Raw genomic sequence first — 14,753 nt, forward strand, 5'->3', positions numbered from 1 at the left:
AGTTTTAACATATATTGTAATGCTATTTTATTTTCATATTTCCACCTATAGCTGACGAAGTTTTGCAAAAAAAACTGAAACCGTTAATTTTCAAAAACTTATCTTTGTGTTTCTAGCGGTGAATAAATAATACTTTAGAATGAGCAGTGATCATAGGTTGACGACGAAACCATGTCTGTTCGCATAAAAGATAAGGAACTTTTCACCATCAACTCTCCTAAGTTCTGCGAATGTTGTGTCTACTACATTTGTACTCCGCAGGCGGCGGATGCATTTGGTGCCATTATAATCCACGTTCAGTTCGCCAATGGTGCTTGAGAAACTTGACCTTCGGTAAACCTGCTAATAAGCTGTAATTTCTCTGATTTCCTAGTCTTGGTCATTTAGTGAGACGTATATAGGGAGCATTAATGTGTTGCTCGATCCTTTTTGGAATGTACGTTCTCGGAATCCCAGTAATAAAACTCCCCGCGTTTCACAACGCATGCCTATTTTTAGCGTCTGCCATTGGAATTCGTTGACCATCTCTGTAACACCCTTGCAGCTCCTACATGGTCCGTGATGAAACATGCCGCTCTTCGTTGGATCTTCTCTCTCTCTCTCTCTCTCTCTCTCCCTCTCGCTTTCTTCCTCCTCTCTCTCTCTCTCTCTCTCTCTCTCTCTCTCTCTCTCTCTCTCTCCTGTTAATCCAACCTGGCAAATGTCCCAGACTGATGAGCGATGCTAAAGAATCGATCTCAAAAGTGTTTTGCAGGCCACTTTTTTCGTGGAGGAGCTACATTTCCTTAAAAATATTCCTTTTAATCTCAGCCTGGCATCTGCTTTTTCTATAGTTAATTTTAGGTGGTCATTCCACTTCAGCCGCTGATGGTTACTCCTCAATGTGTCACGGTTGTTACTGATTGCAGTGTCAATCGATCAGCAACGTATCTTTTCACCTAGTTATATCCTCTACATTTATTTAATCAGAGTCAACTCTCAGTCCCTGTGCCAATTGTTTGTCGTCTGCAGCTCTTGTTGCGTCTCGTTGCAGTGTTCTGGTGTTGCAATCACCGCCTGTGAACGAGATTGGTTACAAAGACAGGTTACCGCATTTATTTTGACGTGGGCGTGCCGTGAAGCCCATTACCGGATGCATTCCCTCCTTCCCTCCCTCCCCCTGTCCCTCTCTTCGTCAAATCGTATGATGTCGCCAAGTTGCTTTACTCCGAATGGAAGTGCAGGTCCGGTTAGGCAAGACCTCCAAGATGAGTAGCGGTGATCTATGTGTCGCTGGAGCGAGCCCCATCTTTGGCATTGGGTTGGCTTTTTTTTATCTTCATGTACGTCCGCTTGATGCATTGCCTCTAATTGCTGTGCTCAGCGCTTGTCATGTCAGAGAGCGGATTCCGCCAGCGTGTTGATATTCAGAGTGATATGAAGAAACAAGATTCCCCGATCCGTCTTCATCATAGTCATAATCGTCTTCTACTTCTTCTTCACCTTCTTCTTCCTCTTCTCCCTCTTCTCCACTTTTAAGGGTTGAACGTCACGCCTGTTTCGTCTTCGTGGGTCAGCCTTATTCACGCCATCACATCTTGGGGCTTCCAGTACTTCTTTCTCTATTTGGTACAAATGTTATTGCTGGTAGTGATAATCGTCGCTCTGACGTTCTTTTCACATTGTATTTTCATTAGACTCTGTATTCACCCAAAACATCGTTCATGTGTTTAACTATTAACTCCTTTGTAGCATCGAACTTGTTTGTTTATCTAGTTTTGTAAATCCTTTCGTAACTCTTAGGAATCTCATTTCAGAAGCTTCAATCTTATTTCCCTGTCACCTGGTAAGCAAAAGTAGAGGAACTACGAAATATAATAGGAAAGTATACCTATGTATACCTAAGGAAATTAAAATTAACATGTTCGCTTTAAAGCTTTAACGGCATGCGTGGATACTGAAACTTTTAGTTTTGCAGTGTGAAGATGTGTGTGTTGTTACCGGTGAGTATGGAATGAACGGAAAGAGAAACTAAAACTTTCAGCCTCACACAACCCCTGTTCCTCTCGAAAACCAACAGGGGTCAACGAAGTTTAACATCCTCATCAAATTCGGTATCTTATCATCTCGCTATATTTACCTCACTTATGTATGCATTCTTAAACTATATCACCTTACAATCAGCTGTATAAAAGATTGCATGATCCTTTTACTTGATAGGTTTTACGTCCGAATTACACTGCCAGACCAAAAAAAAGATTGAGCACCCTGAAAAAATACTCAGAAGTCAATTTTTGATCATTTGTCCAATAACATAAAATGTCCGACAGGTAGCGAAGCATTCCTTGTAGTAATCGTTATCTATCATAAAGTCTTGAAACTTGGTACAGCTGTATTGTTTCATAAATGTAATCGAGTGCTGCAATTAGAACTTTCTGTAACAAATACAAACGATACTTAAACTGTTATGAATAGGGATGTTTTCGTTCCAAATTTAATTTTTAGTAAATAATTTGAAAGTTAATAGAGGTGGCTTACTGGTGTTACATATTTCGTGGTTTTATATCAAACTGAGGCTACATACAAATTTTCATCTTTCTGAGTCTAATTAGAGCCTTAAATTTTTCGAAGAAGCGCCGATTTTGATTAAAATATTGCTCCGATCAAGTTGAGATTATAACTTTTGATTGTGACATATATTTGAACACTCTGAACAATTTTCAGCTTTTTTATGTAGCGTAACTTATTCTTTCTTAAAATACTGTATTTAGTGAAATATATCCATTAGATTATTCTGAGATTCCACAGTGCTAAGATTAATATGTTGAAGCATACACAGAAAAGGTTTGGAAAAGTTAATTTAATTTTTAATTTCTAATTTCATCCTTACATTATGGCGCAGTACTTCGTATGCTAAGCACGGGCGCGTTGTGACGACGTGGCGTTGGTAGCAGTGAACTGGGGTAAGTCCCCGCACACTCGGTCACCTTTGTATCTCTCACAGTGATACAGTGCTTGTTTCATCATAAGCCGTCATGTGCATCTCCTCTGATGTCGTCAGATATTTACAATTTTGTTTCTGCGATTTGTAGACAGGGTCAGACCCAACAAATACCACTCTTCACGTCTTTCATGCCACGCCTGGTATTGAAGAAAAGCGTAGGTTTGTTTCTCGTTACGAACAAAGTTATTTTTAAAGTGGAATTTTACATGTCCATTCGATAGAGCGGTCCCAAATTAGTGTAGCGCGACAAGTGCTGCTCATTTGTATGGCGGCATCGATGCCGCTCTGACAGGGCGCCCACAGCACCTCAGTGGGGACATACAGAGCCCTTCCGGTAGACGACGTCTTTCAAGGTGCAGGTAGGTCGTGATTTATTGAGCATGTAGGCTCCAGGAATCACCATCATCGTTTTCCAGCTCCAGTGCTGGCCGCTGTGGTTGAGCGGTTCTAGGCGCTTCAGTCCGGAACCACGCGGCTGCTACAGTCGCAGGTTCGAATCCTGCCTTGGGCGTGGATGTGTGTGATGTCCTTAGGTTAGTTATGTTTAAGTAGTTCTAAGTCTAGGGGACTGATGACCTCAGATGTTGAACCAACTCCAATTTCCCGGTTGTGTTGTACAAGCGCTCGCCATCTCCTTCTGTCTTCATACACTACACCTTCTGGTCCAGGACAGTTTCCCATTTGCGTCCTTTCTCATCTACATCTGATCTTACAGTCTCTATCCAGCTTTTTCTTGATCTTCCCCGTGATCTTCTTCCTACGGGGTTCAGGCTGAACTACCTCTTGGAAGGTCTTTCGATGTTTATTCTCATTATGTGTCCATACCACTGAGCCTGCGTTTCTGGTAACAGGAACCTCATTACCAGCTACTTTTCTGTTCACCTCATTCCTGATTTTGTCGTTTCTAGTTGTTTGGTTCACAGTTCTAGTGAATCCCATTTCTGTTACCTGAATTCAGCTGAAGTCTTTGTTTAGTATGGTACTTGTTTCTAAGCCATACGTTAGGACTGGTACGAAATACGTGTTGTAAATGGTCGCTTTTGCTTTTCGTGGCATTTCATCCACACAGACAAGATTTCTGATTTGACTGTAAAAACTGGATGCTTTCTATGTCCTGCTGAGTATTTTCTGCTTAATGGTGTTGTCTTTCGAGATCATGCTTCCTAGGTGGCTGAAACGAGAACCAGATTCTACTTTGACTCAGGCACGAACCCAGCTTTATGGGCTATAACATGGAACCCATGTCCATTGTTACGGGTGAAGACCTTAACGGCACCTTCTGCAGAGAAGGAGACCTTCGGAGTGGTGGAGATGGCGGATGATGTAACCCATCCTCCCTGGGGATAATTAGAAGACGACACCATTGCCTTGTGGAGAAGAGGGATCTTCAAAGGCTAGGGGAGGAAACCCTGGAAGAAAATCCTCGCCTGTGTTAGGTCTAGCAAGTCAGCAGCTGAGCAAATACGTCCTGATTTCAAAACTAAACCAAACTCCAGGAATAACGGACACAAATTTCACATATTTTTGTATGGGTTCGTATTTCATTGGGCACAATTGTCACGTATTTGCTGTTCGCGTCCTACTGTCTCATGTATCTATGAAAAGTGGTTGGAGGAAGGAGAAACTACGACTAGGTGAAAAGGTGTTGGACATCCACACCTCATCATAGAAACGGCGATTTGTGGTGGATGTGACGACGGAGTACATTGCAGGCGGAGGCACATTCCAGAGCACAGTATGTTCTGCAGCAGTCGATCCTTACATGTTCACGTTTTGACAGAACATCAAATGAACTTTTGATCAGCCCTCGCAGGAAGCACCATTTTCCAGTGCCATGTTGTTAGCACATGTGGTAAATGACCAATGAAATTGTTTGCATGTGGCTACTAGTCTGCTTCGCAAGAACGTTTGGATATTGAAACATTTTTCAGGGAGCTCATTGGAGCTCGCACAATCAAAGCTGTCAATCGGTAGCCCCACTTGGGTTTCGGAGTCGTCACCCCTCTGGGGCAGAGGGTCTGTTAGTAGCGGACAGTTAGTCAGATTTGCTGCCCAGCCATAGTATCGAGATAGAGGAACAGACAATGAATGGTACTCGGCCTTCATACTACAGCCGCAGCTTACGCCCATGGAGGGTACTGCCGCCATTGCAAGCATTTCACGTGGGCCCATCCACTGACGTGACAGTGTCCATTCACACCCAGGCAGGTCACTTGCGCCCATCTACTGATACATACCTAAGCATGTCATGTGGGTCCGTCCACTTACTGACAGTGTCCATACATACTCAAGCACGTCACATGAACCCTTCTGCTGACGCGAAAGTGTCCACACGCACCCCAGCGCCACACTCCTCTGGCAGTCCTGCTGTTCTCTCAAGCCTTCAATAGTAGCCATTGATAGTAGAGCATACAGCAGTGTGAAAATTAATTGGGACAAGACGATCAAACTTAACTGTGCACGTATTGAATATTAACAGCAAATGTACCCTACTTTTGCGTTAATGAGCTTTTGAATACGTTATCGCACAGATTCGATCAGGTTACAGAAAATCTTTCGTAGTTCGTCGTCATGAAACCACACTTTTACCACATTTACTAGCATGCATTCTTTTGTTGAACAGCCCATTTTAACGAGCCGCCTTTCTACCGAAAATTTTCAAATCGATTTAAGTCTGGTGGACTGCCAGGCCACTGAAGCCCGATTAACGTTGTTTTCTTCTATGAACGTCTTGACTGCTTTAGAAGTATGACACAGGGCCAGTTCATACTGAAACTTTTCTCTGCAGTCTGCAAAGGTCTGTAGGAATAACACAACCCTGCGCCTAAGGATTGTCATGTATTTGGTTGAATTTATCGTGCCATCAACTAGAACTATTGCCCCAGAGCCACTGGCAATGAAGAAACCCAGAACATTTTTTCGGGAGGCTATTTTATAGTCCGTCCAAGGCGCTCAGTTCTCGCTGCCTCATGGATACTTCGCCTGACAACCTTTGCTCTATAATCATAATCATGAACAATAAAATGTGACTCATCAGTGAAAATTACTCATTTCCAGCCACTGGATGTTCAAGATTTATATATTTTGGTTCACATCAACCGGTTTTTTTCTTCATGGCAGATGTTAACAATTGCTTGTTTATTGGCTTTTGGGCCTTCTGCCCACAATCAAAGAGCCTACGCTGTAATGTTGAAGAGTCAAACAGTTTCAACCCTAGTAGCCAATAGCTCTCTCTGAAGGTCCTTATTTGTCTTGCAAGGATGAATTCTACTAAGCAGACTTTTGTCAGTTCTAGGGATGACTTTGTGTTTCCACCCACATCTGCCTTTTCTCTTTGAAGACAGTGAGGCAGTATCATTATACACTGAAGACCAAAGAAACTTGTACACCCGCCTAATATCGTGTAGGGGCACCGCGAGCACGCAGAAATGCCGCAACACAACGTGGCGTGGACTCGACTAATGTCTGAAGTAGTGCTGGAGGGAACTACGACCATGAATCGTGCAGGGCTGTCCATAAATCCGTAAGAGTACGAGGTGAGTGGCTATCTCTTCTGAACAGCACATTGCAAGGCATCCCTGATATGCTCAATGATGTCCGTATCTGTGGGGTTCGGTGTGCAGCGGAAATGTTTAAACTCGGAAGAGTGTTCCTGAAGCCACTCTGTAACAATTTTGGACGTGTGGGGTATCGTATTGTCCTGCTGGAATTGCCCAAGTCCATTGGAATCCACAATGGACATCAATTAATGCAGGTGATAAGGCAGGATGCTTACGTACGTGTCAGAGTCGTATCTAGACGTACCTGGAGTCCCACATCACTCCAACTGTACACGCCCCACACCATTACAGAGCCTCCACCATCTTCAACAGTCCCCTTCTGACATGCAGGGTCCATGGATTCATGAGGTTGTCTCCATACCTGCACAGGTCCATCCGCTCGATACCATTTGAAACGTGACTCGTACGACCAGGCAACAAGTTCCCAGTCATTATCAGACCAACATCAGTGCTGATAGACCCAGGCGAGACGTAAAGCTTTGTGTCCTGCAGTCATCAAGGGTACACGAAAGCCCATATCGATGATGTTTCGTTGAATGGTTCGTACGGTGACACACAATGATGGTCCAGCATTGAAATCTGCAGCAATTTGCGGAAGGGTTGCACTTCTGTCACCTTGAAAGATTCTCTTCAGTCGTTGTTGGTCCCGTTCTTGCAGGATCTTCTTCCTGCCGCAGCGATGTCGGAGATTTAATGTTTTGCCGGACGATGATGATGATGATGATGATGATGATGATGACTGGTTTGTGGGGAGCTCAAATGCGCGGTCATCAGCGCCTATACAAAGTCCCAAATTTTACACAGTCCAATTTTTGAACAGTCCAATCTAGCCACTGTCAGGAATGATGATGATGGTGACGATGACGATGATGAAGTGATGATGACAACACAAACAACCAGTCCCCGGTCAGAGAAAATTCCCAACCTGGCCCCGAATCAAACCCAGGACCCAGTGATGCAGAGGCAGCGACGGTAGTCACTTTTTTTTTTTTTTTTTTACCGTAGCAGTCGTCACATGATATCCGTTGAAGTTCGTTGTTGATCCCTTCGCCCAGTTTTTTGTTACAGAGACCAGCCAGCTCTCTGAGCGAACACGCTGAACCACTGTGCCGGCGCCAGTAGACCACGAGCTGCTGACTGATGTTTTACCGCATTCCTGATATTCACGGTACACTAGTGAAATGGTCGTACGTGAAACCCCCACTTAATCTCTACCTCGAAGATGATGTGTCCCACCGCTCGCGCGCCGACTATAACACCATGTTCAAACTCACTTAAATCTTGATAACCTGCCATTGTGTCAACAGTAACCGATCTAACAACTGCGCCAGACACCTGTCTTATATAGGCGTTGCCGACCGAAGCGCCGTGTTCTGCCTGTCCACGTATATCTGTATTTGAATACACATGCCTATACCAGTTTCTTTGGCGCTTCAATGTATGTCCAAGTAAGTGTTGGTATACTAGATTTTCTCACACCATCAACAGAGGCAATGTCTAATATGGCCACAGATGTGTGTTCGTGGAAGGCAACTATTTTTGTCCGCTTATTAGGTGAAATGACCATTTTAACATAAAGTTTTCCTGTTGAGAACACGGAAATAACACGTACTGCTGCACACATAAAAGCACTCAAGAGAATTAGTGTGTACCTACAATGATTGTCCATAGTCAAGGCAACAATAGTGCGCCAAGGGTCCAACAGTTGAGCGGATAAAACTGATTATTGCTAACCTACTTCAACTTCTTATAATATATGCGCTTGTCCCAATTAATTTGCACTCAACTGTACCTTGCCTGTATTTACGCTGTTTTGGATTCGGATAGCTCCGAGGAATTTTTTTTTCCGCATGCTTCTGGCTACCTGTTCACTTCTTGAACTCCACCATCACCGACCACAGGAACCGCCTGATTGTTCCACCGGTCTCTGCAACACCACCAGTGCGAGTCGTCGTAAACTGTGTTCTACCTGTGCCGAGTAGTGTAAAAAATGGCTCTGAGCACTATGGGACTTAACAGCTATGGTCATCAGTCCCCTAGAACTTAGAACTACTTAAACCTAACTAACCTAAGGACATCACACAACACCCAGTCATCACGAGGCAGAGAAAATCCCTGACCCCGCCGGGAATCGAACCTGGGAACCCGGGCGCTGGAAACGAGAACGCTACCGCACGACCACGAGCTGCGGACCGAGTAGTGTAGAAGAGTGCTTATTTGAAGGTGTTACCGATTTATGGTTCGGAGATTTAGCGATGTACTGTGACCCATGAAGTTTTTCTTTCACTGCGTGCAACACAAGCGCGTTTCCAGTGAGCGACTGTGCAGTGCACTTGCACTTTTGTCGGTTTTGTGAATAACAATGCTGTTTAAGGGGGTATACACGTGCTTGTCAGGAAGAGACCTGTGTCTAATTGAGGTGACGTTAGCTAACTGGAAGCAGTATTCAATAAAAGTGACGGACCAGGCGAAGTTTAACTGAAACAAACAAGTTCCGTTTGTTTCCTTGGAAACCTGTGTGATTTGGAGAATGCTATGATTTACCGCCAAGAGCTGGAGATAAAATTTCTCTATTGAAGAACCAGTTTCAATCTGTGAACGATCATCAGGATCATAGAAGCATTTATAACATCATACTAGGCGATATAAAATCAATGGCGCCAGATAATAAAATCAGTGAAATCGTCGCTGTTATCAAAAAATGGTTCAAATGCCTCTGAGCACTATGGGACTTAACATCTGAGGTCATCAGTCCCCTAGAACTAAGAACTACTTAAACCTAACTAACCTAAGGACATCACACACATCCATGCCCGAGGCAGGATTCGAACCTGCGACCGTAGCGGTCGCGCGGCTCCAGACTGAAGCGCCTAGAACCGCTCTCACTGTTATCACATTGTAATATTACATCGCCAGACATAAAATGTACAAGACTTTTCTTTTGACCAGTTGACTTTGAACTGTATTCCTGATTTGATTTGGTTTGTAGAGACTATCGTCGGAAGTTGATCAGAGGCAACTGTTATCAGTGTATGTCATCCGTTCCAGTGGTCGGACTTCGCAGTCCTGAAATCACGCCAATAATCGCTTCAGTGTAAATTCGAGCAGCAGTACGTCGCGTAATTCGTCTCGCGCGCCGCAATTCGCGTATCTTAATCATACCGTCGTCGACGAGCTATAAAAACCTCCAACATTCCTTTGTTCTTTGCGCTTTGATTTAATTATACTTTTTTGGTGTTTCGAATATCTGTTGTTTTAGAGGAAGCTTAACCATATCGTTATATTAAAGCAGCAGTGAATAAAAAGGTTAGCCCTGAATTTCTTCGTTACTGAAAATAAAAGTTTAAAAAAATTTCCCGAAATTAGATGTTTTTCGAGAGCAGTTCTGTGTCTTTTTAACATGTTTTTATTAGGTCTCTTTCTTGTCTGTCTCTCAATTCAGTACAAAGTTTGCAGCTTCCTGATAAGCTTAAGTCCTGATATTTTAAACACAGCTTGTACGTGGATGATAATGCAATATTAACACCTAACTTCTCGGTCTGTTGGCTAGAGCTGGGGAGGATCTGAAGAACGCTGATAACACTTGGTATCTTGGCTGTCCTGCCAGACCAGCATATTGTGCGGGTAGTATCAGGACGCATTCCAGGCATATGTCCATGGATGTGTACATCACTAAAGCGGCAACAAAAAGCTAGTGTGTGTGTGTGTGTGTGTGTGTGTGTGTGTGTGTGTGTGTAAATAATTAATTAAGAACAAATGTCATACCATCAACATGTTAAAATACATTGTAGAATTTCATACATACAATACTAAAAAGCAGAAAATAATTATTTAAATAAAAATAAATGTTTAATATAAAACATTTTTATATCAGACTAAAAACTATAAAATAATTTCTCCTAATCCCATGCAGTTATATGGTCGAAGTAGAGAGGATATAAAATGTAGGCTGGCAATGGCAAGGAAAGCGTTTCTGAAGAAGAGAAATTTGTTAACATCCAGTATTGATTTAAGTGTCAGGAAGTCATTTCTGAAAGTATTCGTATGGAGTGTAGCCATGTATGGAAGTGAAACATGGACGATAAATAGTTTGGACAAGAAGAGAATAGAAGCTTTCGAAATGTGGTGCTACAGAAGAATGCTGAAGATTAGATGGGTAGATTACATAACTAATGAGGAAGTATTGAATAGGATTGGGGAGAAGAGAAGTTTGTGGCACAACTTGACCAGAAGAAGGGATCGGTTGGTAGGACATGTTCTGAGGCATCAAGGGATCACCAATTTAGTATTGGAGGGCAGCGTGGAGGGTAAAAATCGTAGAGGGAGACCAAGAGATGAATACACTAAGCAGATTCAGAAGGATGTAGGTTGCAGTAGGTACTGGGAGATGAAAAAGCTTGCACAGGATAGAGTAGCATGGAGAGCTGCATCAAACCAGTCTCAGGACTGAAGACCACAACAACAACAACAATCCCATGCAGAGTCCTGATATCATACGGACAGTCCTGAAAATTTGTGCTTGAGAATTTTTAATAGCTATGACAGTACTTGTAAGATTTATGATGAAAAACATGGAGAACATGTAACAGATAATAGTTAGGAGGTGAACTATTCATGCATCAACTATGTGTTGCATACATCCTGTGTTTTTTGTTCTAAATCTGACAAGTATTGTCACACCTATTAAAAATTCACAAGCAGATATTTTAAAAATAACATGTATGGGGTTAAGAATTTGTATGCAGCTACAAGAAATCATTTTATAGTGTTTAATCCAATTTAAAAGCACATTATATTAAATATGTAATTTTCTTCAAATAATTACTCATTTCAAGTTGTTCTGGCAAAGCATGACCAAATTCCCTACTTCCTCATTTTTGTAACTGATATAGGCCTCCTGTCTAGATACTGGATATTGTTTACATTGTACTGTAAATTCTGAAAACGTTATTCCCATGTGAGCAATGACTCCCACTTATATGTTACTCTTCCTGTACCATAGACGTGTGAGGACTGTCAATTGTGTGTTTCAGACCAGTGCGGAAAATGCCGTGCAGGGACACGGAGGCTCAATCTGAACAAGTACTGCCGCAGGGACTATGGTAAGTACCAAACAAAGTTCACTAAGTCTGTAGCTTATCTTACAAGGAATATTAACTGCAGCAGGAATAACTTCCTCTTACTTGCCATTTTCTTCGCTTACAGTTAGCCACAGTGAAAATGTATGAATTTAGCTACACACATCATACAATTAGTGGACAATGTGATGTATAAATTCAATTATGTACATCATCATACAATGCTCGATGATGCAATTTGAGCATCTAGATGTAGTAGTTAGTAAGTTATAGTTACATGACTGTCATGGGATGAACAAGAGCATTTGATGCACTTTCTGCCATCACTTCTTCAGCCCTACAGCTGTTAGAGGACATTGTTGCCCACTGTCCCTCCTTGCTTCCACAGATTTCAATCTTGCTATATCATCCATTAGATCTTCCATCCACCTTAACCTTGGTTGTTCGTTAGGTCAGCTAGAATATAATGTTTTCCTCATTATCTTGTGCCATCCACCTCAGTAGCCAAACCGTCAACGTGACAAACCCTCACACGAGGGATCCAGGTTTGAGTCCCGGTACTGCCAGGGCCTTTTCCTTGGTGGGATGACTGGACTGGGGTGCACACAGCCTCATGAATCTAGTGGCAAGAGCTACATGATTGATATGTAGTGGCTCAAAGGTCAAAATGTCAATCAGTGTGTTGTGCTGACCCCATTCCCCTTCATATCACATCCAATGACGAATGACAAGGATGACACAGTGGCCGGTCAACTATCATGTGGTTTCCTGGGCCTAATTGGGGATTTCCTTCCTTCAATTATCTTCTGTCAACTGTCATTCTCTGCAATTGTCGTAAGCATTGTCTGGTGAATAGAATGAACAGTCTAATGAACACACTTTATAGACTGAGAGTAAGCTGAAAAAAAAAGAAAAATAAAGTAATGAGGAGTAGCAGAAATGAAGCAAGGAGGAAGTAAAAAGCAGGCTAGCATAGGCGAACAGAAGCCTGCTGCTATCAAACATAGGCCTTAATTTGAGGAGGAAACTTCTGAGAATGTGCGGTTGGAGCACACCATTGTGTGGACAGTGGAAAAACATAATAGATGTGGTGCTACAGAAGAATGTTTAAAATTAGGTGACCTGATAGGATAAGGAATGAAGTGGTTATCAATAGAATCGATAGAGAAAGGAACATATAGAAAACACTGACAAGAAGAAGGCGCTGGATGGCAAGACAAGTTTCAAGACACTGGGGATTAGTCTCCCTGGTACTAGAGCAAACTCTAGAGGGTAAAAACTGCAGGGGAAAGGTAGGACTGAAATACATCCAACAAATAATTGAGGGTGCAGGGTGCAAGTGCTATGCTGAGATACACTAAGATAGATGTAGAGGAATAATGGACAAAGTTTAAGCAGATTGTAAATTGCAGTCTGGAGAGTTACGTGCTTAGTAAGTTGATAAAAGAATGAAGAGAACCATGGTTCAATGATGAAATTTGGAAGGTGCTGCAGAAACAGAGACTGTTGCACTCTCATTCAAAAGAGAATGCACAAATGACAACAAGCTGGGGTTAGTAGAGATTCGTGTGTCTGTTGTATGTGCAAAGCATACAACACCTACCACTGTTGCACCTTAGCAAAATATCTGGCAGAGAACTGAGAAAACTCTGGTCCTATGTAAGATTGCTAAGCGGGTCTAAGGCTTCCATTCAGTTTGTTGTTGATCAGCTCTGGAGTGGCAGTTGAAGATAGCAAAACAGTAGCCAAAGTTTTAAATTTCACATTCAAGAAACTGTTTACAGAGGAGAATTGTACAAACATACAATCACTGGACCATCAGGCAGAATCCTGTATGGACAACATAGTAATAAGTATCCCTGGTGTAGAGAAACAATGAAAGTTTTGAAAGCAAATAATTCACCAGGTCTGGGTGGAATCCCAATTTGATTTTACAAAGGGTATCCTATGGCATTAGCCCTTTACCTAGCCTGCATTTATCATGAACCTCTCGTCCAGCAAAAAATCCCAAGTGACTGGCAAAAAGTGCAGTTGACTCCGGTGTATAAGAATGGTAAAAGAACAGTCCTGCAAAATTACAAACCAATATCCCTAACTTCGGTTTGTTGCAGAATCTTTGAACACATGTCCACGAATCAACTTGGTTTTAGAAAGCACTGTTTTTGCGAAACTCAGCTTGCCCTTTTCTCACATGATATACTGTGAACTATGGATGAAGAGCGACAGGCGGATGTTATATTTCTAGATTTGGAGAAGATGTTTGACGCTGTGCCCCATAGCATGCTGTTAATTAAGTTACTAGTGTATTAGTTCACAGACATGTGAGTGGCTTGAAGACTTCTTAAGTAACAGAACCCAGTAAGTTGTCCTCAAGGGCAAGCATTCATCAGACACGAGTATCGTCAGGAGTGCCCCAGGATAGTGTGATAGGACCCTTGTTGTTCTCTATATACATAAATAATTTGGTAGACAGGGTGGGCAGCAATCCACAGTTGTTTGCTGATGACACTGTGGTATACAGTAAGGTGTCAAAATTGAGTGACTGTAGGAAGATAAAAGATGATTTAGACAAAATTTCTAGTTGGTGTGATGAATGGTAGCTAGCTCTAAATGTGGAAAAATGTAAGTTAATGCAGATGAGATGGAAGAACAAACCTGTAATGTTAGGATACAGTATTACTAGTTTCATGGTTGACAGAGACAAGTCGTTTGAATGTCTGGTCATAATGTTGCAAAGCGATACAAAATGGAACAAACATGTGAGAACTGTGGTAGGGAAGGCGAATTGTCTGCTTCAGTTTATTGGGATAATTTTAGGAAAGAGTGGTTCACCTGTAAAGGAGAGCAGATACAGGTCACTGATGCAACATATTCTTGAGTACTGCTTAATTGTGCGGGATCTGTACTGGTTCGATTGAAGGAAGACACTGAAGCAATGCAGAGGCAGGTTGCTAGATTTGTTACCATTAGGTTCAAATAACATGTAAGTATTAGAGATGCTTTGGGAACTCAACTGGGAATCCTTGGAGGGAAGGTGACATTCTTTTTAAGAAACGCTATTGAGAAAATATAGAGAACCAGTAATTGAAGCTAACTGCCAAACGATTCTACTGTCACCAACATGTATTGCGC

The 14,753-nt window shown here is 42.3% G+C and overlaps 1 protein-coding gene across 1 annotated transcript in view; it reads left to right on the plus strand.

Moving 5' to 3' along the window:
- LOC124787980 (netrin-3-like) overlaps positions 1-14,753 on the plus strand; it is a 433,009-nt gene that overhangs the window by 406,232 nt on the left and 12,024 nt on the right. Inside the window, exon 4 of the mRNA XM_047254997.1 lies at positions 11,577-11,645. Coding sequence (XP_047110953.1) covers positions 11,577-11,645 — 69 coding nt within the window. The remainder of the gene's footprint in view (positions 1-11,576; positions 11,646-14,753) is intronic.

This window comes from Schistocerca piceifrons, chromosome 3 (assembly GCF_021461385.2).
Source record: "Schistocerca piceifrons isolate TAMUIC-IGC-003096 chromosome 3, iqSchPice1.1, whole genome shotgun sequence".
In the NCBI taxonomy this organism is placed as follows: domain Eukaryota; kingdom Metazoa; phylum Arthropoda; class Insecta; order Orthoptera; family Acrididae; genus Schistocerca; species Schistocerca piceifrons.